Raw genomic sequence first — 27003 nt, 5'->3', positions numbered from 1 at the left:
ATGTCATTAAAGATTAGATAATTATCAGAGCTTGTTTATAATGTTAGGAGGCTAGAAAAATTATATCTTGATTTTTTTGATAAATTTTTTCTTAATTAATTTTTAGCTAAATTTTAGGAATTAATTAGGCAAAAATTAACTGTTTTAAGCCTTGAAATTGATGAGAAATTTAGTACATTAGCTTAATAAATCACAAGCTAAATATCCATGATAGTTTTAAGTGTGAATAACTCATGAGAATTAGCACTTAATTAGTTAATCATTTTTACTACTTATCTAATCCAAAAAACCATGTTTTTGGTTGAATTTTAATGAAGATGATTTTTAAAAAAATGATTACATAACAATGAGATATTTATCAAAGATAGATCTAACTGTAAAAAAAAAACTTGTGATAATTAGCTCATAGACAAAAAGAATGGTTTATTTATTAAGTTAAGCTAAAATTATTTGATTTTGTTTGTAAATTGACAAAGAAATTAGTCAACTAGGTTAGATTATTACATGGTACTCATGAAAATTAGAAAACACCATTAGCAAGCCGCAATAATTAGCTCATATACAAAAAAGTAGTTTAGATAACTAATTAAGATAAAATGATGTGATTTTAGTTGGAAATTGAAGAGGAGAATTAGTTAACTGGCTTAGATAATTACATGATAATTATCAAAGATAAAAAAATCATAAGAAATTTGGGATATAAATTAGCTCATAAACAAAAAAAGTAGTTTAACTAATTAATTAAGCTAAAATTATTTGATTTTAGTTGTAAATTGAGGGAGGAAGTTAGTTAATTAGCTTAGATTATTACATGGTAATCATTAAAGATAGAAAACACCATTAGCAAGCCCAAATAATTAGCTCATAGATTAAAAATCAGTTAAGCTAATTAATTATGCTAAAATTATTTGAGGTCTATTATAAATCAAAAGAGAAAATTACTTAATTAGCTTAGATAATTACATGGTAATTATGGAAGATGGAAAAAATCATTATCAAGCCAAGATAGTTATCTCATAGAAAAAAAAATTAGTTTTGATAATTAATTAAGCTAAAAGTATCTAATTCTAGCTATAAATTGAAGGGAGAAATTAGTTAATTAGCTTATATAATTACATGATGATTATAGAGATACAAAATACCATTAGCAAGCCAAGATAATTAGCTCATAGATAAAAACTTTAGTTTAGCTAATTAATTAAGCTAAATTTACCTAATTCTGGCTGTAAATTGAAGGGAGAAATTTGGTAATTAGCTTTGATAATTACGTGGTAATTATCAAAGATAGAAAACACCACTAAAAACCCGGGATAACTAGCTTATAGACAAAAAATCAATTTACCTAATTAATTAAGCTAAAATTGTCTTAGCTTTCTTGTAAATTGAAGGAAAAAAATAGTCAATTAGCTGACATAATTACATGGTAATTATCAAAGATAGAAAACACCATTAGCAAGCCAAGGTAATTAGCTCATAGACAAAAAATCAGTTTAGCTAGGTATCATTAGAGAGAATATGGACTCTCAAAGGGGCCCTATAAGGAGGTTTGACTTTGCCTCTCTTTTCCAAAGTGGTCAACCCGGTGAAGTACATAAACGCTTTGTCAAAACCTTATCAACCAACATATCATTGGAAAGATCTTATAAAGTAGGTTCTAAATCCCCAAACTTTGATAAATTTGGAATTGATTTGTAAAAGTTATGGCCTCCCCACGAAAGCCGAAATGTGGGGAGAGATTCCATTTATAAGACGGAGTTATCACATCAAAAAAATAAAATCTTCTACAAGTAGACATCCCTTCTATAAGAATAGAAGTTATGGCTCCAAAGGGTACACAAGTAAACCCACAAACTGATGAAGAAGATAGTGTTTCAAAGAGAACCACGGGCTCTTACGATCATAGTAGGCTTACTAATGAGGGCGTACATGCCCCAGAGGTTCAACAGATAACCGACCAATCCTAAGTGGGTCTTCATTATAGTTTAAGTTTCAAGTAATTCAAGTTCTTTTTAAGTAACAACATTGCATACGTCAAAGAGTGGGTAAAGATTTATGAAAATATAAGATTGGCTGAAAATTGAAAGGGTATCTTCCAAGAAACCCACGTACACTTGTTTGTAAATTAGGAAAGAATTGTTTTGGGTTAAACCTGGTTGAACTAAGAAAGAAATGTTTTTTGTTAGGCTGATTGAACTAGGAAAGATATGATTGATCATCCTTAAGAAAGCTTGTCTCAAGACACCTCCGATTCCTTGGTATATTTGATGAATAATGATGACTTTAAGTCCACTTATAAGTCGGTTACCCCCATGAACGATGATTTTCTACTCCGTCATGTCTTGATGTTTCTATATAAGTTAGGATACCATTTTCTTATCCTAGGGGAGCCGCCTGGTTGTATGGGCAACTGGTTTGGTGTATGGGCACCCCAATCTTTTGGTGATATATTCACCCCAAAATATAAATAAGGAATGTGTTTTTTACCCTTAGGTGGCCATGAGACAAGTGGAGTACGGGTCAGGGTTATCAAGAAATATTATAAGTGATCGTACCTTGTCTTCAGTTTAAATATGTATGTTTTCTAAAAGACTGTTTTAATGTTGATTTTCAAGACTTATTTTAATAAACTATTGTACGGGAAAGTTAAAAAAGAAACTATTATTTTACATGTCAAAAGAAAGTGGTAGTAATTAGGAAACAAAGAATCATGTGTGAGTGCAGGGTGGTAAGTGGGGATTGATAAGGTTGTCAATCAAGGACATGTGGACCTAATTAGTTAGGTAACTATCCACCTCCACACACTAAAAATGTTTAGAAGACTTCTTCAATTAGAAGAGGAGTGCACCAGCAAACGGTGCCCTCATATCTATTATCGGGGAAAAAAGCGTTGGTTGAGGATACCTTAGCTCAATTTACGAAAGTTGTAGGGCCGAAAAAAATTTAGATTTTTAGGATTATGTCCCGTTTTCGCTGTGAGACAAGACTAGGTCTTCTTCTAGGGCTATAGTCCCAAGCCATTGCCAATGGCAAAGGTCTATTCCATGGACCCTTCTTGTTTAGAGACTCCAACTTTTAATAGGCCTAGAGAATTGTCAAGGATTCCATCTCGACTTTGGTGTCAGCGGGTTGGGGACCTCTCACTTGGTATCAGAGCGTGTGTTAATTAGATCCTGAACCTAGGAAAAGTTTAAGGAGTTAGGTTGAAAGAAATGGGTTTTCACAAATTTATTTAAAGAAATATTGAGAGAGAGGAAGAAAGAAAATTGATTGTGCCCATCATTGCAGGAAGACTACCATCAGGCATATTGCAAATTCATGGGTTTCAACATTAGTTCATGAGGGCTTGCCTATTCGGCGCTATTCAATGTGAAAAAGCATGATGAAATGGCTAGATAGGAGATTTTCTCCTCCCACTTGGAGGATCAGCTCATCAAGATCTGGTGGAATTTTCTTCATTAATGTGAGAGAGTTAGAAAGTTTGGCACTAAATTATGAAGTGACTCAAATGGGCTGAAGATCTTCAATTGATTGAAGTATACTTTTTCATTGGGACAGAGAATCCAAAGAAAATCCTTGTAGTAGATGGTGTCCAAGTATCACAGAATCATTGGGTGTTTGATCAAGTGTCTAAAGTAATCTACCTAGGTAGAGTTAGGCCCATAGGTGTAGACCCCAATTTTAGTGGACCAAAAGATGTTGTATATTTTGATCCTATATCTGTTATGAGCGCGTATAGGGCTAGAAGAGAGCAATAGGAGGTGCTCACAATGTACAAGAACTTGGACTTGATGATAAGCTTAATATTGATTATAAGACTTAATACTTTTATTAAGAGAGCTAGATACAAGACTTGGATTACATGACTTGAGTACAAGACAAGGCTTGATTGCAAGGACAAGACTTGACCATAAGAACTAGAATAGGGATTTCCTCACAGGAGCCTCACAACTGGTGTTGGCAAGACTGAGGGTCTTGTGGCCCAAGACCCTTATTTATACTAGTGCTTGAGGAGGTTACTTGAGGAGGTTAGAATCTTCTTTGATCCTTCTAGTTCTTCTAGAACCTTATGGATCCTTCTTCAACTTTCTAGAGCTTTCTAGAAACTTCTAAATTCTTCCGAAATCTTCTCCAAGCTTTAAGAAACTTCTTAATCCTTCTAGTTCTTCTAGAACCTTCTAGATCCTTCTTCAACTTTCTAAAGCTTTCTAGAAACTTCTAGATTCTTTTGGAATCTTTTCCATGTTTCTAGAAACTTCTAGAATCTTCTAGATCCTTCTATATTCTTCAAGAGCCTCCTACTGATGATGTAGGCGATGACATAGGCGATGATGCAGGCAGCGACTGACTCTCAAGCATCCATGACATTACCCCCTCCTTTAGCGACGAGTTCCACGAGGAGCTGTGGTGTTCCTTGAGTTGGGCTTCCATGGATGTTGTTGATGGAACTCTTGGACTTTGAGAGATGCATGTTGTAGATTGTGTGCTAGTTCCCAGGTTCATTCACTAACATCATAGCCTTTCCAATGCACCAAGTATTGTAACCTGCCACGCGAAACTCAAGAATCTACGACTTTCTCGACCTCATATTCGTCATGTCCTTGAATCTCAACCGGAGGAGGTGGTTGTAGGGCTCTTCCTGGGATCTTAGATGTGTGACAAGGTTCTAGGACTGAGACATGAAAGACCGGATGGATTTTCATGGATGAGGGCAATCGGAGTCGATAGGTGACTGGATTGACTTGACGGATAATTTTGAACGGGCCAAGCCTTCGATAATCAAGCTTTTGACAGGGACGAGACGAACGCAGATCACGTCGGAGAAGCCACACTTTATCCCCTTCTTTGTATTTTGGATGATGCATGCGATGGAGATCTGCACTTTCCTTATACTTGGATTGAGCTTCTTTGATATGAATTGTAAGTTCTTTGTGAATTGCAGATAATTGTTGTGTAAAATGAACAGCAGCTGGATTCTTGACTTGATAGTGTCTGTGGATATCCTGTTTGGGATGTTGACCATAATTGGCAAAGAATGGAGTTTGACGGTTGGAGGCATGAAAACTGTTATTATAGGAGAATTCTGCTAGCGGTAGGAGCTCGACCCAATTATCCTGGTGATAATTGATAGTACAATGGAGATACTGTTCCAAAACTGGATTTACTCTCTCTGTTTGTCCATCACTTTGTGGGTGATTGGCTGAGGAGAGGTTGATTTGTACTTCGAGTAGCTTGAATAAGCTTTTCCAAAAGCTAGAGATGAATTGTGGGCCTCGATCAGAAACTATGTCATCCGGTAATCCGTGATAACGATAGATATGATGTAGAAAGAGTTTGGGCGTACGTTCATTGGTGATGGTTTTAGTGGTTGGGATAAAGTGTGCCATTTTTGTAAACCGATCCACAACTACTAAAATGGAGTCAAATCCTTGTGACCAGGGTAGCTCTACAATGAAATCCATGGAGCTGGATGACCATGGTTTGGTTGGAATGGGCAAGGGATGGAGTAACCCATGAGGATGATGACAAGGGACCTTTGATCTATTGCAAGTGTCACAAGTTCCTACATGCTCCTTGACAAGCTTCCACATTTGAGGCCACCAAAAGTTGCGGGAGAGATGTTACCATATACATGTGGTAGTGATGTGTGTGAACACACTAGGACCGCCGGGGCATTTTTTCCCTCTTTAGGAGGTTTTTTCCCCCGTGCATTGTATATACGCCCATCACTCTAGGGCTATCCATCTTTCCATTGCACACTAAGTAATACACTCTCTATTGTGTGCCTTGAGCTTCCTTCGTCTTCTCCAAGCTATGTGTGTTTCTCTGCAATCCTAATTCCAACAATTGGTATCAGAGCAGGTCGCGTCCTCCCGGGCTTAGTCGCCAGCTGCTCCAGCACACGCCTGCTCACTTTCTCCGATTTCAGTAAGCTTTGGCAAGCGTTCTCAGGTCAACAAATATTTTGGGTGAGATCGTAGAGCTCGGTCTGCTCTGAATTTTGATTTGGGCTCATTTCGGCCTCCGTTTCCACTACATGCACTCCTACACAAGCTATTTCGTCATTTTGTGCAAAATTTGTTAGTGCCGTTTTCTGCATAACAGGTGCCTTATAGTCTTCTACGGTTTGTGCTATATCGCACAGGTTGTTCCCGCTCCGTTTCTCCTATTTTCGGGCAGTTTTCACATCAGATGCAGCATTTACCATGGCTGACAACAACAACACAGATGTGTTCAAGATGTTTGCTGCTGAGGACAAGTTGGATGGGGACAACTACCCTATGTGGTCTTATATGATGCAACATGTTCTTGTGTCAAAGGGCGTCTGGAACGTTGTGCAGGGCATTGATGTACGTCCTGGTTTTAAGGATGTTGGCGATGTTGAGGATGTTGCAGGTCTTGATGCAAGGATTGCAGCTATTAGAGTTGTTTTGCCTACAGCAGAACAAGCTCGTTGGGATGTTAAGGATGCGCAGGCTCATGCATTGATTGCGTTGTCTGTGAAGCGCACCATTGTTCCTCACATCCGTTCGGCAAAATCTGCAAAACAAGCTTGGGATATTCTAGCAGGTCTTAATGCAAGTCGCAATGAGGCTAAAATTGCTTTGCTGCATAAAGAGATGGAGTCGAAGATTATGCATGAGGAAGATGATATGGACACTTTCCTTGCTAGTGTCAAGGATATCAATGAGCTGCTTATTTCTGCAGGTGAAGTCATTTCAGACAATTCCCTTGTGCAGACTGTTCTTGATGCCTTACCAGATTCTTACCAGACGTTTGCTAGTACTTGGAGACTGATGACCCAAGGAAATCCTGAAGTTGTCAAATTGATGCATTATGCACATTGCTGTTGCAAGAGTCACTTTTCAGAAAAAACAAAACTAGGCAGCGTGCAGTTGAACAGGCTTTTATTGCTTCTCAAAGAAAGGGTGGTAACAGTAATGCAGCCACTTCTTATGGTTCTGCTGCGAGTGGCAAAACTTATGTTCCTAATGCTTCTGCTGGCAGCACTTCGTCTGGCAATTCTGGTGATAAGGGCAAACAGAAGATGCGTTGCCATTATTGTAAAGCTAATGATCACTTGATCAAGTCGTGTCCTAAGTTGAAGGCCAAAGAGGCTAAGAAGAAAGAGGATGGTTCCACTGCAAATGTTGGTTCCACTACAAATGTAGCCATTGTTGAGTCTTCTGTGAAAGGAGCCTGTGATGCTGATGTTGATGTAGAATGGGCTTTTAGTGCAGAGTGCACTTACAATCCTGCTGTCCATGATGCATGCTTGTCAGTTGCTGCAAATTCACATGTGTGGTATTTTGACAGTGGTGCTACAAAGCACATTACCTCACATCGTGAATTGTTTACCTCTCTCGGGTCTGTCCCTCATGGGAATTCAGTCACTTGTGCCAACAATGCCTCTTATCCAGTTCAGGGAGTTGGAAAGATTGTGCTTACTGCTGCTAATGGCAGTTCTTTCACACTTGTTGATGCACTTTATGTACCTGGGATCAAGAAGAATCTCTCGTCTATATCCGCACTTGCTAGACTTGGACTTGTCGTCAAATTTGTGGATGACAGATGTATAGTTCATGATCTCAGTTTTGGTGATGAAATTGTTGCATCTGGCCTTTTGTGCCGTGGGCTGTATAAGCTCACTTTGTACGACAAGTGTGGATAAAATTTTGCAAATGCTGTTGTAGATTCAAGGGCTATTTCAGATGCAAAACTTTGGCATGCACGTTTTAGTCATCTGAATTTTGCCAGTTTGTTGCGTTTGCAGAAATCTGATATGGTTGCTTCTTTGCCACCTCTTGAAGCACCTGTCAAACATGTTTGTGAAGGCTGTATTTTGGGTAAGATGCAGCGTTCTAAGTTTCCAAAGGATGGTTCAGTTCGGGCCACATGCAAGTTGCAGCTTGTGCATAGTGATGTTTGTGGGCCCATGCAAACTCCGTCCTTGGGCAATTACCTGTACTTCGTGACTTTCATTGATGATTACTCCAGGCATGCATGGGTATTTCCACTTAAAGCGAAGTCCGAAGTTTTTATGTGCTTCAAACAATTTCTGGCTATGGTTGAAAATGTCTCGAAATGTACTATGGGCACCCTCCATTCCGATCTAGGGGGGGATTATATGTCTCATGAATTTAATGCATTTCTGGCTAGCCGTGGGATAAAACACCAATGTACAGTGCCTTATACACCTCAGCAAAATGGTGTTTCTGAGAGGAAAAACAGGTCACTGACGAAAATGGCACAATGTATGGTCAAAAGTCAAGCTTTGCCACATTATTTTTGGCTTGAGGCCATCATGTGTGCCACTTATGTACTTAACAGGTGTCCTACGAAAGCTTTGCAGTCTATTACTCCATATGAAGCATGGCATGATAGAAAGCCTTCTATTGAGCACATGCATGTTTTTGGTTGTTTGGCATATGCTTTGGTGCCACAAGTGCAGCGCAGAAAATTGGATGATAAGGCTGTCAATTGTTTTTTTGTCGGTTATAGTGTTGAAACCAAAGGGTACAGGTTGTATCATCCGCAAACAAAACGTATTCTGGTTTCGCGGGATGTAGTGTTTGTGGAAGATTCTGTTCAACCCTTGCTGTCATGTACTAGAGACAGTAATGTAAGCTCACAGGACATTTATGACACTTTGTTGCCTCCTTTCAGTGGTGGAAATACAAATGTAAGTTCCAATGAGGCAAATGTACAGCCTATGGGGTTTTCTGAAAATGTTGTAGATCAGCCTATTACTTATGCATATGTACATGATGTACTTGATGAGGAAAGGGCTGAAAATGAGCAGGCTAGAGGTATCCCAAAATGGCTGGTGCACACTTTGCGTGACAATAAATTGGATGCACCTTTGTCTAGTCGTACTCATTCAGGCTCTCTTATGCATCATATTGTTATGCTTTGGCTGTGTCTAGCTTACATGATGTTGAAGAGCCTCTGTCTTTTGATGAAGCACAGAATTCAGAAAATTGGATGGCTGCCATGCAATCTGAATATGATGCACTTATAGAAAATGACACATGGACTTTATGATTTTACTCCTACAGGATGCTGGCGATCCTGCTGATGTCACTCTTTACCAAACTGATGTTAGCTACCTCATTTATGTATGCAACACGAGGCTGGATATTCAGTTTGCAGTCTCACAAGTCAGCAGATTTATGCATAGCCCAGGGTCTAAGAATTGGCAGGCTATCAAGAGGATTTTCCGCTACCTTAGTGGCACTTTACATCTTGGCTTGTTCTATCCCAAGGGGGGATCATTGCCGCCAGACTTACATGCTTTTTCGGACTCAGATTGGGCTGGTTGTTTTGACACACGAGTGTCCACAAGTGGTTTTTGTTTCATGCTTGGCAGTTCATGTATATCATGGTTGAGCAAGAAGAAACCTATTGTGGCCACTTCGAGTTGTGAGGCTGAGTACATGGCAGTCTTCATAGCTACGGTTGAGTGTGTATGGCTCAGACACCTTATGGCTGATTTGGGTGTTGGATAAGACACTGCCAACACTATCTACATTGACAGTCAGAGCGCATTGGCAATTGCGAGGAACCCAGTTTTTCATGCTCTCACAAAGCACATTGAGGTGCATTACCACTATGTCAGGGAGAGGCTCTCAGCAGGAGAGATCAGCTTGGCTTATGTGCCAACACAGGATAACCTTGCAGATATTTTCACAAAGGCATTGTCTCGTGAGAAGCTTGAAGCTTTCCGCAAAGCTTTGGGCTTACTCCCTTTGTGGATTGATCCTGTCCTCAGGGCATGGCACTTCCCTTTACTCATGTGCCAGCTCTCGTTCACCACATCACTCCAGGGGGGATTTGTTACCATATACATGTGGTAGTGATGTGTGTGAACACACTAGGACCGCTGGGGCATTTTTTCCCTCTTTAGGAGGTTTTTTCCCCCGTGCATTGTATATATGCCCATCACTCTAGGGCTATCCATCTTTCCATTGCACACTAAGTAATACATTCTCTATTGTGTGCCTTGAGCTTCCTTCGTCTTCTCCAAGCTGTGTGTGTTTCTCTGCAACCCTAATTCCAACAAGAGAAGCTCAATTGTTATTAACCCCAAAATGCCCTACTGATGGAAGATCATGCCGTTGCTGAAGTACCTCCAAGCGTGTTGGTCCTAGCGGCATATAGAGAAGACCCTTATAGTAAATTACTCCATCAATTTCTTGAAAGTCCTCATTAACCTCTTGTCCTTGTAGTTGTTGTCTAATATTCTGAGCAAGTGGGTCTTTGGCAATTTGCGTCTTCACCTTAGAAAGAAAAGTAGAATCTTCAGGAGCTTCGCTCATGGTGGCGTTTAGCTTAAGCTGCTCAGGTTTCAAAATCATTGACTCTTGTTGATCAAATGTTGTGTCGCCTCCTCTAGGTGCAAGGTAGGATCTTCTTGATAAGGCATCTGGCTTAGCTTGTTGATGGCCAGGTCTATAAGAGATAAGAAATCAAACCTTGATAGGATACCACTCCACCTGGCTTGGCGACAATTCAAGACGCGGGATGTCATGAAGTATTCCAAATTCTTGTGATCTGTATAGACAGTGATCTTATGAGGAGCTCCTTCAAGTAGGTGATGCCAAGTGTCGAAGGAGTCGATGATTGCTAAGAGCTCTTTGTTATGGATTTAATAATTCATTTCTGCAGCTGAGAACTTGCGGGAATGAAAAGCCACTAGATGTACTCGACCATCCTCTCCTACTTGGGATAGAATAGCGCCAAGAGAAAAATCTGAAGTGTCTGTTTCTAGGATGAAAGGCTTTGTAGGATTTGCATGAATTAGAATGGGTGCGGTTGTAAAAGCTTGCTTGAGAGTTTGAAATGCTTTCGCGGCCTCTGAGTCCCAGACAAACTTATTATGGCCTGTCAACCTTGTGAGTGATGTAACCACCTTGGAGTATCTCTGTATAAAGATACGATAAAAATTTGCAAATCCGAGGAAACATTGAACATCTCTTACCGAGGTGGGTGTCTCCCAATCAAGGATGGTTTGAACCTTCTTTGGATCCATGGAGATTCCCTTTTCAGAAATTACATAACCAAGAAATTCCACCTTAGATTGATGAAAAGAGCACTTCTCCAACTTTGCATATAACCCTCATGCACGAAGCTTTCAAGCACTAATCGTACATGGTGCTCATGCTCTTCTTGATCCTTGGAAAATATCAAGATATCATCCAAATATATTACCACAAAATAATCCAAATACTCCCGAAAGATATCATTCATTAAATGTTGAAAAACAGCTCGGGCATTTGTGAGACCAAATGGCATGACGATATATTCAAACTGGCCATACCTTGTCCGAAAGGCTGTTTTCCATTCATCACCTTCTTTGATTCTGACTAGGTTGTAAGCACCACGAAGATCTATTTTTGTAAATATTCTTGCTTTTCCAAGGCGCTCAAGAAGCTCTGGGATCAAGGGAAGGGGATAGCGATTCTTGACGGTGATCTTGTTTAGGTCCCTATAATCCATGCACATCCGGAGAGTTCCGTCCTTCTTCTTTACAAAGAGTATTGGAGCTCCTGCCGGGGACTTTGAATGCCGTATGAACCCCTTAGCAAGATTCTCATCAATATTTTTCTGTAATTCTACCAATTCATCTTGAGATAGCTTGTATATTGGGCCAAAAGGGGGTTGGGTTCCCTCCTGAAGCTCTATGGCACAATCATAGGGTTGACGCTCTGGTAAGAGGTCTGCATTCTTCTTCTCAAAAACATCATTGTAATCTTGATATTGACGTGGCAATGCCTCCATGATTTTTGTTGTCGACGTGTCGGTTGGTGTTGCAAATATCAGGAAAGTTGGATACTTTTTGGCTGCACGCATGAAGACCTTGGCTCCAAGATATATAGGCCTATTATGCCTTCCCTTCTTCTTTTGGACTTTTCGTGGTTCAATTCTCCGAACCCTTCAATCGATGTCACGATTATGTAATTCAAGCCACGGCAGCCCAATAACAATTGGACTGTTGGGGCTTTGTATAATATCGAACGCTATTCTTGAAACATGCTCCTACAATGTTACTTCTATGGGGCGAGTTTCATACCTGACATCCCCTGAAGCGAGGGATGACCATCAATGATTTCTACAGTTGTTGGATTAAACTTCTCCACAAGTGGTATGCCTTGTTCTTTTGCAAATTCTTTGTCCATGAAGCACGCCGTTGCGTCTGAATCTAGTAATGCTTCACAATCCATGTGCCTACCCGGCATATGGATCTTGATTGGTAGCATAAAACTTGAAGTGGAATCAGCGGGAAGAAAGAGACCTTTTTTTGCTTGTCTTTTGTCCAACCGTTCGGTCTCGATTGGGGTTGGACGTCTATGTTTTCCGAACACGTTGAGGCCATTGCACCATGAACCTTCATCCTTCTCTTCCTTGGACACTGTTGAGCCATGTGCCCCTGCTCTCCACAATACATACATAAGCCATTAATGCGTCGCCTTTGCTTCTCCTGGGCTAAGAGAGATTGAAACCGTGCCGAATCAATTTGCATGGTCTCAATGCTTGATTCATGGCCCTGTTGAGGTGTGTAGCCATTATGTGTCACTTTTGTTTGGGGTCGCATGGTGCCCCAAGACGCCTCTCTTGTCTCCTCTCAAATAGTCGATTATCACATTCTATTGCTTGAGAGATGAACTCGCTTAGTGTGTGAACCTTCGGCATAGTCAATAAAAGATCTTTTACGTCATCCTTTAATCCCCACCAAAAATGGCTAATGAAATATTCCTCATGCCAAGTCAGATCACAAGTGAGCTATTGAAATTGGGATGCATAGACGGATGCAGGTCTCGATCCCTGGTGGAGATTTCTAAGTTTGGTTTCAGCAACCCTTGCTCTATCAGTATCCCCAAAGGTTGCAGAGAACTCTCGCACAAAAGCTTCAAAGTCATGAAGAAGAGGAGATTCTTTTTCAAGTAAGGGAGCAAACCAAGAGAGAGCCGTAACCGAGAGGAGGGTCCCAATAAGGCCTACTTGAGAGGCATCATCTGGATAACGCTCTCGTTGCATTCGAATGAAGAGGCGCACTTGTTGGAGAAAACCTCTAAACTTTGATCTAGTCCCATCAAATTTTTCAACCATGCTGACCTTCGGCTCCTTCTTATGTTGTTGAGGATAGCTAGATCTTGCAGCTTGTGCTTGATGTGTGCTTGTCTCTTGAAGCTCTTTAATTTTATGTTGAAGATTTTGCAACGCCGGTCCCAAGATTAGGGGTTTCCCTGCTTGAAGTTGAGCGTTACTCTCGCGAAGTTCTTGTAACTGAACTTGGATGCTTTGCAATGCGTTGATGACACCTTCCATCGTCGGCTCCATGATGGCTTGAGAAGATTAAGAGATGGTAGTCTTGCCAAACTATTATGAGCACATATAGGGCTAGAAGAGAGCAATAGGAGGCACTCACAATGTACAAGAACTTGGACTTGATGATAAGCTTAATATTGATTATAAGACTTAATGCTTTATTAAGAGAGCTAGATACAAGACTTGGATTACATGACTTGAGTACAAGACAAGGCTTGATTGCAAGGACAAGACTTGACCATAAGAACTAGAAGAGGGATATCCTCAGAGGAGCCTCACAACTGGTGTTGGCAAGACTAAGGGTCTTGTGGCCCAAGACCCTTATTTATACTAGTGCTTGAGGAGGTTAGAATCTTCTAGAACCTTCTTGATCCTTCTAGTTCTTCTAGAACCTTGTGGATCCTTCTTCAACTTTCTAGAGCTTTCTAGAAACTTCTTGATCCTTCTAGTTCTTCTAGAACCTTCTAGATCCTTCTTCAACTTTCTAGAGCTTTCCAGAAACTTCTAGATTCTTCCGAAATCTTCTCCATGTTTCTAGAAACTTCTAGAATCTTTTAGATCCTCTAGAGACTTCTAGTGATGATGTAGGAGATGACATAGGCGATGATGCAGACAGCGAGGACTGACTCTCAAGCATCCATGACAATATCTGATCCACCCATAGTCCACAAGATTCTAGTATAGGACTGTTGTCACCCTTGTACATAGTAGGATCTTCATGGCTTGTATTAGCTCTTGTACATACTATGGTTATCATGGATATGCTATAAGCAGTTTTGTTAATGGTTTGGCAATTGTCTTCATCTAGTGTGCAAAATTTTTGAGTATGAGATAAGTTGAAAGCATAAGCAAGATAGATTTTCATTTAGTACTAAATTCCACTAATTCAATCCCATGGTAATACTCGTGTAAATAGCCTTACACTGTTACTCAATAGAAAAAATTACTAGTAAGCAAGTCCAACTCCCTACCTTCAAGTGAGAGGGACCCAATTTAGAGCAAGATGTCGAAGCATGGTTAGATGCTATGGACAACTATTTCAAAGTTGCAAGAACTGCTCAAGAAAAACAAGCAATATTAGGCATGTTCCGTCTCAACGGAGATGCCAAACTTTGGTGGAAGCAACACTGGAGAGATTATCCCACTAGTAGTCCATCTTGGGAGAAAATAAAGCAGGCAATCAAAGAATGTTATCTCCCTCTTGCACATCAGGCTATTAAGATGAATGAATTCTTTAGTCTAAGCCAGCTAGGACTTTCACTAGAGGAGTATTACACCAAGTTTGTGTCTTTATGACGCTATGCTCCCCAGATTACCATGGAGCAGCAAATTGCCCGTTTCTATCAAGGCCTCAACAAACATCTTAGTACACGTCTCGAAGCCATGAGGCCTACATCAATTCAGGATTCCCTTCTCAAGGCCAAGCCTCTTGCAGCTGAAGGGACCAACCCTACAAAGAATTATAATGGTTTTAACAGCTTCAGGGAAAGAGCTAAGGGAACCTTCAACCCAGGATATCAATAATGTGGAGTAGCTGCTGCGATAAACTTGGAGCAGACCTGGATGCAATCAAATGGGACACTATAGAAATAACTATCGGGAAGCGCAAAACCCTTCAATAACTATAGAAATAACTATCAGGAAGCGCAAAACCCTTCAACTACTGCTAGAGCCATTCATCAGACTTAGATAAATCAAGGAGACAATCTAAGAGGAGATAGAAAGGGAGGACGTTGACAAGGTGGATATATGGATCCTTTATATGGAATGGATTTGACCTGGTTTTGGAGATAATATCATTGGTTTGTATAGGTTTTTAAGATGGGCTCAACCCTGAGAGTTTTTTGGATTTAATTTGCAAAAATAATTGAAAGGTTTTAGAAATCATTGAAGCAAAATACTTTTAGAAGAATTTTATAACCTCCCAGATGTGCCCATATATTTATCGTTTAAGCAGTAAATAGACTTAAAAATTAGCAAGGTTAAAAATCAAAGTGGGCAAGTGCTGTATAGGGCCATCACTGACCTATCCAAGAGTGACTTAGTAGTAGGTAGCGCTATCTAGAGGATGAGGGCTGCTTGAGCTGCAAGTAACGGCCAATTTCAGTCTGTGAGAGCTTGTGAGTGCCAAAAAAAGCTATAAATAGGACCCTATGGTTCACAAACTGATTTAGACTCAGAGACCTCGCCAAATATCTCTGACATAGAGAGACTTTGCCCAAAAATCACTAGAGAGCAAAACTAGAGTTGATTAACAAAGCTAACCCCTGTTAATTAGTAGAAATACACTAGTCTATATTTAATTTTTTGAATTAATCTAATTAAGAATACTAAACCTCTTTCTATTATAAAATTACACTCTTAATACTAATACACTAGTGATTATTCAAATTACGATTATAATTATTAATCTAATTAATTAATAACCCCTATTAGGATTGAAATTAATCAATTTTGGTCTTAATTAAAGTAAATTATATCATTTAAGATTAGATAATTATAAGATAATATCAAGTTTTTATACTATTAGAAAGCCAATAAAATTATATTTGAATTTTTAAATAAATTTTAGTAATTAATTAGGTAAACGTTAACTATTTTTAGCCTTAAAATTGATGAAAAATTTAGTAAATTAGCTTAATAATCCCAAGATAAACATCCATGATAATTCTAAGTGTGCATAACCCGTGATAATTAGCACTTGATAAGTTAATTATTTTTACTATTATTCTAATAAAAAACCTTGTTTTTGGTTGAATTTTAATGAAGATAATTAGTAAAAATGATTAAATAGTAATGAAATATTTATTAGGTCTAGCTGTAAAAAACTTGTGATAATTAGTTTATAAAAAAATTGGTTTATTTATTTAATTAAACTGAAATTATCTCAGTTTAGATATTAAGTGAAGAAAAAATTAGTTAACTAATTTAAATAATTACATGGTAGTTATTAAATTAAAAAAACACCATTAGAAAGCCGAGATAAGTAGCTCATAGACAGAAAAGTAGATTAGATAATTAATTAAACTAAAATTCTATGATTTTAGCTAGAAATTGAAGAGAAAAATTAGTTAATTAGCTTAAATAATAACATGGTAATTACCAAAGATAAAAACATCATTAGCAAGGCCAAGATATTTAGCTCATAGACCAACAAAAAAAGTTTAGCTAACTAATTAAGTTAAAATCATCTAATTTTAGTTGTAAATTGAAAAAAAAAAGAATTTACTAGTTTACACACTTACATGATAATCATTAGAGATAGAAAACAACATTAGTAAGCTGGGATAATTAGTTCATAAACAAAAAAAGTAGTTCAGCTAATTAATTAAGCTAAAGTTATCTTAGTTTTATTATAAATTGAAGAAAAAAATAGCTAATTAGTTTAGATATTTACATGATAATTATCAAAGATAAAAAACTCCATTATTAAGTCGAAAAAATTAGCTCATAGACAAAAAAAATTAATTTAGGTAATTAATTAAACTAAATTTATTTGGTTTTAGTTATAAATTAAAGAGAAAAATTAGTTAATTAGCTAACATAACTACTTGGTAATTTAAGAGATAGAAAATATCATTAGCAAGCCATGATAATTAGCTCTAGCTATGTATTTGAGCTCAAATCGTGTGATTTTAACTGTAAATTGAAGAAGAAAATTAGTTAATTATCTTAGATAATTACATTATAATTTTTCAAGCTAGAAAACATCATTATCAAGACACAATAATTAGCTCATAAACAAAAGATTAGTTTAAGTAATGATATTTAATAAAACAGATCCTAGTTTTGATAAAAAATTAGCTAAGATATTTGAAAGCATTTTGAAAAATTATTGGAGGTGTAAAACATTGTTCGAAAGTTGAAATAAATATATCTCCAAGAGATAATTATCATAATAAATATGAAGTAAAAAATAAGTCATTTTTAAACTTGAATATTAAGAGAAAATTAGGAAAAAAATTAGCTATTTATAAGAAAGTTAAGGGAGCCTAGAAACCTTTTAAGAATGCTAGGATAAAATTATTTTTACATATATAATGAAATAAAAATTTATTAGGTCAAGAAATTTCCATTATATAACTTCAAACTTAACCTTAGTTGGAGTGAAAAAAGAAAATTAGATTCAACATGAAGGTAAAGATAATTTTTGATGATTTATCTAATAAGTAGATGTCCATTCTATAAGGATAGAAGTTATGGCTCCAAAGAGGATACGAGCAAACCCACAAACGAATAAAGTAGATAGTGTTCCAAAGAGAACCAGAGGCTCTTACGATCACGAGGCCGGACTTAGCAGTAGGCCTACGGAGGAGGGTGTATAGGCCCAGAGCTTCAACAGATAACCGACTAGTCCCAAGTGGGTCTTCATTATAGTTCAAGTTTCAAGTAATTCAAGTTCTTTTAAAGTAACATCATTTCATACGTTAAAGAGTGGGTAAGGATTTAGGAAAAGATAAGATTGGCTGAAAAAACAAAAGGGTATCTTCCAAGAAACCCACATACACTTATTTCTAAATCAGGAAAGAATTGTTTTGGGTTAAGCCTGGTTGATCTAAGAAAGAAATGTTTTCGGTTAAGCTGATCGAACTAGGAAAGATATGATTGAACATCCTTAACACAGCTTGTTTCAAGACATCTCCGACTCTTTCATATATTTTGATGAATAATGATGGCTTTAAGACCATTGATCAGTCGGTTATCCCCATGAACGATGATGAGTTTCTACTCCGTCATATCTTGATGTTTTTACATAAGTTATAATACCGTTTTCTTTTCATAGGGGAGTTGTCCGCTTGTATGGACACTCCGTTCTTTTGGTGATATATTCACCCCGAATTATGAATAAGGAATGGGTGCCGTTTTTCACCCTTAGGTGGTTTTGAGACAAGTGGAGTACGAGTCAGGGTTATCAAAAAATATTATAAGTAATCGTACCTTGTCTTTAGTTTAAAGATGTTTGTTTGTTAAAAGACTATTTTAAATGCTGATTTTCAAAACTTGTTTTAATGAACTACTGTATGGGAAAGCTAAAAAGGAAACCATTATTTTACATGTTCAAAGAATGTGGTGGTAATCAGGAAACAAAGAATCATGTGTAGATGCAGGGTGGTAAGTGGGGATTGACTAAGGTTGTCAATCTAGGACGTGTGGACATGATTAGTCAGGTAACTATCCATCCCTACACACTAAAAATGTTTAGAAGACTTTTTCAATTGGAAGAGGAGTCCACCATCAGCCGTGCCATCATATCTGTCAGGCGAAAAAAAACATTGGTTGAGGATACCTTAGCTCAATTTGAAAAAGTTGTAGGGCCGAAAAAGTTTTAGATTATTAGGATTATGTCACGTTTTCAATGTGGGATAGGACTAGGTTTTCTTTTAGGGCTATAGTCCCAAGCCATTGCCAATGACAAATATCTATTCCATGAACCCTTCTTGTTTAGAGACTCTGACTTTTAGTAGGCCTAGAGACCTGTCAAGGACCCTATCTCGACTTTAGTGTCGGCGGGTTGGGGACCTCTCAATCGTCCATTGCCTACATTTAGGGTCGCTTAATTTTGTTTTACCTTCTTGCTTCCGAATGAAATAAATAGTGCCAAGTGGGATAGGTCTCATCCCCAAATCTATAAAGGCAACTACTTTAAAAAGGAAAGAAGTTGTGTACAAAGTTACAAACCATGAGTTAGGCCCATGTCACACATACGGACGCTTCTTTCTCATGCTTTGGGACCAATCCAAGCAATTGCCATAGCTTCTCCTGTCACACCCATCCGGAGGACTTGTCCCTATGTGCTCTGTTGGCGTTGTCGAGAAATTTGCGGTCTTGCCAGGAAAGCACCGGGCTTATGGCTGTGAGAGTTTGTGAGAGAACTCAACAAAAACTATATGAAGGAGTTAAACCATAGATGCCATGAAGACTAGGGTTTGGAAAGAAGTGCAATCAAAGAAGACTCACTCTTTCTCTCTTGCATTCACACACAAAGAAAGAACGCAAAAGAGAATGTCAAAACAATACGAAAATGAAAACATCAAGGCTATGGTCATATCGTATCATGGGTGATATGAAAGGGTTAATAGATGAGTTAATGGCATTCAATCTTGACTGGCCAAATAGGCTACGAATTGTTCTTTGGAATTGTAGTTTTGTGCTTACCATAATATATATATTTTGTCTAGTGATTGGGATTAATTGTGTGTACAAATCCTCTTGGTTCATAGCAAGATAACTACGCTTACATCAAAAGAAAAATTATAGTCTATGAGAGGTAGTATGATGGGATCCGGTGATAGAAGTATTTCATTGAGCCTTTCAGGGCCAAAGAGAAACACTATACGTTGTTGAAAGTGTATTTTACGGCTAATCCATACGTTAATTCTAATAGATTGTACAGAGTGAAAGCGATAGAAATGATCATCATGTGGGTTATTCATCTAGGATAGTATGTGAGAAATGTAGATATGAGAGAAGTGAAGAGATGAGAATTTTCCCTCCCAAGCCCTATTCTTGCCCGTAGACAATAAGGATACTGCGGGGAGAGATGTACCTGTAGCAAAGAGAACCTAAAATTTGTAGAGAGGATGAATTACTAAGAGTGAGAGAGATAGATTTGGTTAAGGAGATAATATTATATATATATATATATATATATATATATATATATATATATATATATATATATATATATATATTGGATTAGAGATGAAAAAGAAAACAACAACAAATCAAGAAAACATCAATGTAGAACACATCTTACTTGACAAACCCTTTGGCACCATTATTGATGGAGAGAGAAGAAGAGAGGAGAACTCCACTTTGACTGATACGCCAAGTGCAAGATCTTCTTTGATTAGAGTTGATCTTCCAAGGATAGCGTACAAGAATGGCTAGTCTTCCTCTAGGAGAAAGTGTAGGCTTGGGCTTATGTTAATGAGGCTAAGTGCAATTAGGCATTACTACTCACTCCCTCAAGAATTCCTCTCATCAATGGCTTGAATGCTTGAGTTCCTTCCAAGGAAGAAGAGGTCCCCTTTTATAGGTGAAGGGAACCCCCAAGGGTTTACACAAGAAGAGAGGAGCCAGTGTGAACAGGAATTGGAAAAGTTGGAAATGAGCTGCCCCTGCATGATGTGGGCAGACTGGGGTCCAGTATTTTGATCATATTTCCTCAACCGTGGCTCCAAATAAAAAAGTAAAAATATGGGCAAAAACTTCAGCTCATTAGCTACGATTTTCATCTTAAAATCGTTTTCCAATTCGGATTGGAACCTTGTGTAAAAAATTCATCAAAATAGGGTCCATTTATGGCAGCAAAAGTTTTCATGTGGTCTCCTTAGCTTAAACTTTCATTTAATTCCAAAGGACACCTCATGCCATATGAAAGCATGACATTGCTCCTTGACAAAGTTTTGTAATCATGCTTGCAATACTGCATTAAAATAAGTGTATCTTTGAAATCATGCCACCTAGTGTCCCACTAGGATTTGATTCTCTCCTAGTAGCTATTTAAAAAGAAATATAAGAAAAGTATAAAAAATACATAGAATATATATATATTGGAGTTTACCCTAGATATAGGATCTAGCTAGGGTGTGAGATGATAATGAAATAGTAGAAATAAAGAATCAATGTTTTTTGCCCCAAGTTAAAGAGGCGGAGCTATTGATGCTTTTCCTATAGTATTTTCTGATGGTAAAATAAAGATATGTTACTCTTGAGAAAAATAATAGGATGAGATAAAAAGCTTATTATTATACTTAAATATGCATATGTACACTATAGGAAATATAATTATGTATCTAAAAAAATACTAGATAGATCTTGTAGCATGCGTTCCCACTATGTACGTGTCACAGCACGACAGCGTGCCATGTCATGGGCAGCAACCCCTCACAATTGGACACGCCTCCCCCCCCCCCCCTCGTCTATAAGCGTCACAGGGTGGACTCGAGGGATCAACATCTGGAGATGGTTCAATCGTTGATCATCCCCCAATGTAAATAAAAAATTAAGCGTCACTGGTGTCGTGTCGACCCTTTGAACCCACAACCTCCCCCTCCACAACCCGGAGCTCTATCCACCTGCACTGCCGGCGCTGATGAAAGCGTTGCGCCTTTGCGCAATCATATAATACCCCCCTCCCCCCCGGTCTGCGTCGATCTGACAGTTCAGATTGCGCGCCCGGCTGTTAATTTGCCCCTTCGAGTGACACCCCATGTCACTTCTAGACGAAACCCCCCCCCCCCCCCCCGGGACCCACGCAATGCGCATAGCATCTCGATGGCTGTGATTCATCAATTTCCTGCAGGCCTTATTTGTGACACAGGCCTTATTTGCGCCGCCCGCGAGTGACACAGGCCTTATTTGCCTCTACGTTTCAAAGGCCTTCTGCTCTCTGTGGCGGAGAGGAGGGAGGTGAAGCTGCAAATGGCGAGCTTCCCACACTCTTCTTCCTCCTTCCACCTTCATGCTTGCAGGCGATCTCCATTTGAGCTTCCTGAATCGGGCAGAAGCCACATCTTGTCCCTCCCGTCGTCGGGCGCTTTGATCTCGTCACAGGCACCTACATTATCAACATCGAGTGTAACAGAGACCTCTTTATCTTCATCTCAGGTGCAGCTCGCAGAGGAGCCTTGCTCTTCTACTAACACTGCCAAGACTTGGAGGTCTAAGGGTAGTTCTCAACTCACACGCTGGGCACGCACCCGCAAGCTTCGTTCTGGGAGACCCTCTGGGCCCCCTTTGGAAGCAGGATCACGACCTTCCACAGTGGAGCTTCCCTCTCAATCTCAGGAAACTTTGCCCATCAAAAAGCAGTTTGCTGCAGTTGATTATGAGGATATTGCACCTGCATTCCTCGGGCGTGAAAACAGTGTCTACATGGTCTCAGATGGTACAGGATGGACGGCAGAGCACTCTGTGCATGCAGCATTGGGCCAGTTTGAGCATTGCCTTGTGGACCATGGATGCCCTGTTAGCACACATCTCTTCTCCGAGGTACTATCCCTAACCTTTTCTTTTGGTTTTAGAGAGCAGGAGTTTGAAGGGGAACAAGCAGGTGTTCTAAAGTCCCCTGAAGGAAGGTGTAAGTCTGCTGTACGATTGCCGCAGCTTGGAGCGGTGCATGAGTGTGATGTATGTAGTTCATATTACGATTCTGGGTAAGGTTTGAGGAAGGTATAGCTTGTGAATGTGGTCTGTGAGCCTGACTCTCTTTTAATTTTCCAGTTATCAGCTATCCTTGCATGCTGGAAGCATGCTGAGGTATTGAATTGTAATGTTATCAACTATGCCTATAAGTATCTGCACATTGTGGCATGGTAAGGAAAGAGTGAATGTGATGTCCGGAATGAAAATCAAAATGCTGAGGTATTGAATTGTAATATTATCAACTGTGCCCATGGACGCACTGTGGTTGTGTGCACTGTGTAGCCCGCTCTAAGAAAAGCTCCCGTCAAGCTTTTCAATTGTAAGCATCTGAGAAATATAAAAGCTTAAATATGGGACTTAGGATGTATGCCGTATGATTCTGAAATAATGTAAACTTATCAGGTAAGGCTAACAATCCACTAAATGCCTTCACAGATCAATGATGTTGAGCGCTTGATGGAGATAATCAGGGATGCAGGAAAAGAACAAGCAGTTTTTGTCTACACTATTGCTGACCCCGTTCTGGCAGCAGCTGCCAAAAAAGCCTGCGAATTTCACGGTATACCTCATCTTGACATATTTGGCCCTATAACAGACCTGTTGAGCACTTACTTGGGGGTGACTCCTCTGGGACTACCACGTGGAGCTCCTGGGCGAAAATCCACCTTGTCTAAGCAGTATTTCAAGAGGATTGAAGCAGTTGAATTCACAATCAAGCAAGATGATGGGGCTCTTCCTCAAAACTTGCACAAAGCAGATTTGGTGTTGGTAGGAGTTTCGCGCACAAGCAAGACCCCTTTATCAACATACATCGCCCAAAAGGGATATAAAGTTGCCAATGTGCCGCTAGTACTTGGCATAGATCCTCCCAGTGAGTTGTTTCAGATTGACCAAAGCAAAATTTATGCCCTGACTATCAATCCAAATTTCTTGCATTCCATACGAACTGCAAGGTCCAAGACGCTTGGAGTCTCGACTTCTTCCTCCTATAGTGAAATGGAGCATATAAAAAAGGAGCTGGAATTCAGCAGAAAGCTTTTTATTGAAAACCCCAAGTGGCCTGTTATTGGTGAGTACATGTTTCTAACTGGAAAGAAGATGGTGAGAGAATAATATGCTCTGTGTGAAGTTTAAGGGTGTTGGTTTGTTTTGCTGATGTGCATATCTTGTACAGAGGTTACAGGGAAGGCTATTGAGGAGACAGCTGCTGTTATTTTGCGCATCTACCATGACAGGGAGAGGAAATATGTCATGCCCCGCATTTCTTGGCGATATTAGGCTTCATGGTTAGCTGCTTTTCAAGTGATCAACACAGGGTTTACGCCGAGGGTGGTCTTTTAAAAAATGAATGGGGGTTTTTAAAAGGAAAATATATAGGAGGATTCTTTTCCCATCAGCACATGCTTGAAGTTGTTACGGGCAAGGGAAGCCAGCTAATTGGGCAATCTAAACTATTGCCTGGCTGAAATTAATAGTGTCCATCATTAACTTAATCAGGCATTTTCCAGCAGCGATGGGGGAGACCATGCATGCTTGACTGCAAGAGTTCTACACTCTTTTGGGTATGTAAAGTCAGGAATTGAGGGCATTATTGAGATGGATGTGTATGTCGATTTGTAGTGGATATGCTGCATGAATTCTTGACTGTGGGCTCAGTTTTTGTCTGCTTGGTGAACTTAACAAGAGCACCTGATGGAAGCATACGGCATACTCTGGGTTCATGGCAAGATCTTGTTGACTATGAATAGGTAGCATATGGCACTTATTCAGGGTTCATGGCAAGACCTGATTGACTACTAATTGACGAGTATGAAAAGGCATGACAAGCATAAAATGTCAACTTCTGAGAATTTTCACCAAGTTTGTTGAGAACAAGAAAAGCGGTTTTTTTCTTTTTGTGTAATTGTATTATATAGACATTGAGCTTTTCTTTATACAAAGAACTGGCACTATCTACATGGGGTTTATCCGAGGATGTATTTTTTCTTAACCCAGTTCTAGTCTGGATGACGGTTTAGTCATTGGGGGCTGATTTCGGATCCTCTCCTGGTGAACTGGCTTTAACTTGTTGGTGCATGTTTTGTACACAGATGGACAGATTACATAAGGAAGTAGCCCTGCTTGTTAGGCCTGCAGTCTTAGGTGCTTATGGGTTGTGTGCATGCTGCTTGCACATGGATTATCCCTCTCTCTTGGTTTATAAGTGCTAGAGATACACTTCTGAGAGATAGATAGCGTACTTGTGAACTAAGAGCATCTTCAGAGGTGGATGTCACTTTTTTTCACACCTCAGGTAAACATGCAGGAATTAGTCAGAGATCCCACATAAGTGGGTAGAGCCACTCAGATATAGTGCTGAAGATGGCCTAGACTTTGAAGGAGATCGCTCTACCGACTCTCATAGAGGAGGATCCAAGTTACCATTGTGAATTATCCGGCGAGGCCTACCCCCTTCTTTCTAGGATGAAATAGATACCATATTGCAAAGACCCTTGCAACAGTTCATGGGGTGACTTCTCCTTGTCCCTTGTGTGCAAAGGATATGTCAGGGCTATTTGTAAACTTTTTGTTGTAGCCTCTTGTCATTGTTACACTCGTTGCATATATGAAAGTATAGTGTGTTCACTTTTGTTCTAGATTGAGTATCCCACGTATGATCGTGACAAGGTTCTTGTTTGGGTCCCAAGCATATCATGTTAAGAGTTTTGGCATCTCAAGTGAATTGCCCAAAGTGATCCCATTATTTTGGCTTTTAGGTATTATTTTACTTATTTGTTTAAGTTTGGGTAGGGCAGAACCTTTGCCCCCATTGCACATTGTATCAATTATTCATTGCCAAGGTTAATAGGTCCAGGAGACCTCTCTCTCTCTCTCTCTCTCTCTCTCGTGCTTTCTCCCCTTGGTCTCTACACTTTTGCATTGTTGACTTTGACATGGTATAGATCTTAGTGCTCCATGATTTTGGTCGAGCAAGGGCGGCTTGAAGAAGAGAACCGGTGGTGTCTATCCACATTTTCTCGGTGGCATCTCAACGCTACGTTAGTCCCTTTGTCGGTGCCCATCGTGCCCTCCCCTTGCGTGCCATCGAGACCGTGTAAGTAGCTAGCGTCTTAAAATGCTATCGGTAGGGCTCATCCAACCAAAAAAAAGCATTTTGAGAAGCGGTGGGTAGAGGTCCCTTGGTAAGACAGCTAAGTGATAACTATGTTTTAGAACGTCGAGAAGGAGCAAGGCAAGGTCTTCCCCCTCTCCTCTTCGGTGTCCTAAAATGCACCAAGCAACGCCTCTCCCTTGGTGACGATTTCCCCACCCTTCTCTGCAAGTAGCGATCTAAATCATTGCTATGTTTTTGCTTGCCATTGCTGACAACAATTTCCCCTTGCTTCCCCCTTTCCTCCTCGTGGGTACCCTTGTGGCTTGTTGCAACATTTTAGAAGTGTAGGCTTCATACCCTTGGAGTTTGGGCCCAAGAGGGGTATTGGAGAAGTTTACCACTTGATTGGCTTTGGGAGGCATAGTGGCGGCTTGTCAAGGGTATGAAAACTTGGACCGGTTGTGGAAGGTGATGTATTGTATCGGCTTGGGAGGAGAGGATTTCAAAGTTTGGTAAAAAGCTTGGAATTTTTGTAGCCCTTGAGTGCGAGGAGCACAAATGTCTAGATCTTGCAACTTCAACAAAGCCCCCTCCCTTGCTCGAGGGCCAAGAACATTGACCAAAATCAACAAATGGCTATGGATAGCAAATCAACCATCCAGTTAGTGGCCTATGCTTGACAAAAGTTCTCAAGGCAATCGGCAAATTGTTTGGCTTGAGATTGTGAAGCCAAAAGCAAATGGACGAGTTCACTAGAGGACAAAGGCAAAACCAAGGATGGCAGTACCAGTACTTAGTTTGTTGCCCTGGTACCCACGAAGTTCAAGAACGATTGTTATAAGTGTGACTTGGTGCTTTGTTTGGCTCGGGAGTTTGAAGCCAAAGGCAAAAGCACAAACTCACAGATAGACAAAGACAAATGCAAGGTGGACAAAGATTATGGTAATAAAGATTAGACAAAGGAGATCCGCATGGCCCACGTGGTGGCGACCACAGTGACCACGACATTAGATTTCTAGTCATGGGGTCGTTGCCGCCACTAGCTTCAACCAGAGAGAGGCTTGTGAGTGGTAGAGAGGGGCAAGAAGGGCTCTGTATAATTAATTTGGACCCTTGTGTTGAAGTTCAAGTTATCGGTGTTTGAACTCGTGGGTTAGAGTTTAAGGCACATGCATCTGGCAGGGAACCAATCAGACGTATCTATAACACTATGTATGAGTGCACCAATCCATTGTTGTTGGTTGGATTGTGGACTGGATGTGTTTCAAAGTTCATTATCTAGGATTATTTTGGACTTGATGTGTTCACAATACATGAATGGGGATTCTTGGATGTAGTGTGGTTTACAGTTCAATTTTCTATCAGGCAACTGATGCTCAAGGTGGCACTCTTCTAAGGAACAAAGTTGAGGGTAGCAAATCCAAGGTGTGTCC

General features: G+C 39.6%; 1 protein-coding gene across 1 annotated transcript; it reads left to right on the top strand.

Annotated features, from left to right (window-relative positions):
• The first annotated feature begins 21641 nt into the window (after positions 1–21641).
• On the top strand, positions 21642–25099 carry LOC147438370 (pyruvate, phosphate dikinase regulatory protein 1, chloroplastic-like). The gene is made up of 3 exons (XM_086487672.1): positions 21642–22323; positions 22912–23545; positions 23651–25099. Exons 1-3 carry the CDS (start codon positions 21754–21756, stop codon positions 23752–23754), a joined length of 1308 nt encoding a protein of 435 aa, XP_086343798.1. The 5' UTR covers positions 21642–21753; the 3' UTR covers positions 23755–25099.
• The last annotated feature ends 1904 nt before the right edge of the window (positions 25100–27003 follow it).

Source organism: Adiantum capillus-veneris, chromosome 17 (assembly GCF_014529385.1).
Source record: "Adiantum capillus-veneris isolate H3 chromosome 17, ASM1452938v2, whole genome shotgun sequence".
In the NCBI taxonomy this organism is placed as follows: domain Eukaryota; kingdom Viridiplantae; phylum Streptophyta; class Polypodiopsida; order Polypodiales; family Pteridaceae; genus Adiantum; species Adiantum capillus-veneris.
Note: the sequence above shows the minus strand (reverse complement) of the source record. Positions and strands in the feature narration are given on the sequence as shown.

Coding starts and splice junctions, on each gene's coding strand:
- LOC147438370 (XM_086487672.1), top strand. CDS start 21,754: ATGGCGAGCTTCCCACACTCTTCTTCCTCCTTCCACCTTCATGCTTGC. Junction 22,324..22,911: donor GCACACATCTCTTCTCCGAG/GTACTATCCCTA, acceptor ATGCCTTCACAG/ATCAATGATGTTGAGCGCTT. Junction 23,546..23,650: donor CCCCAAGTGGCCTGTTATTG/GTGAGTACATGT, acceptor TATCTTGTACAG/AGGTTACAGGGAAGGCTATT.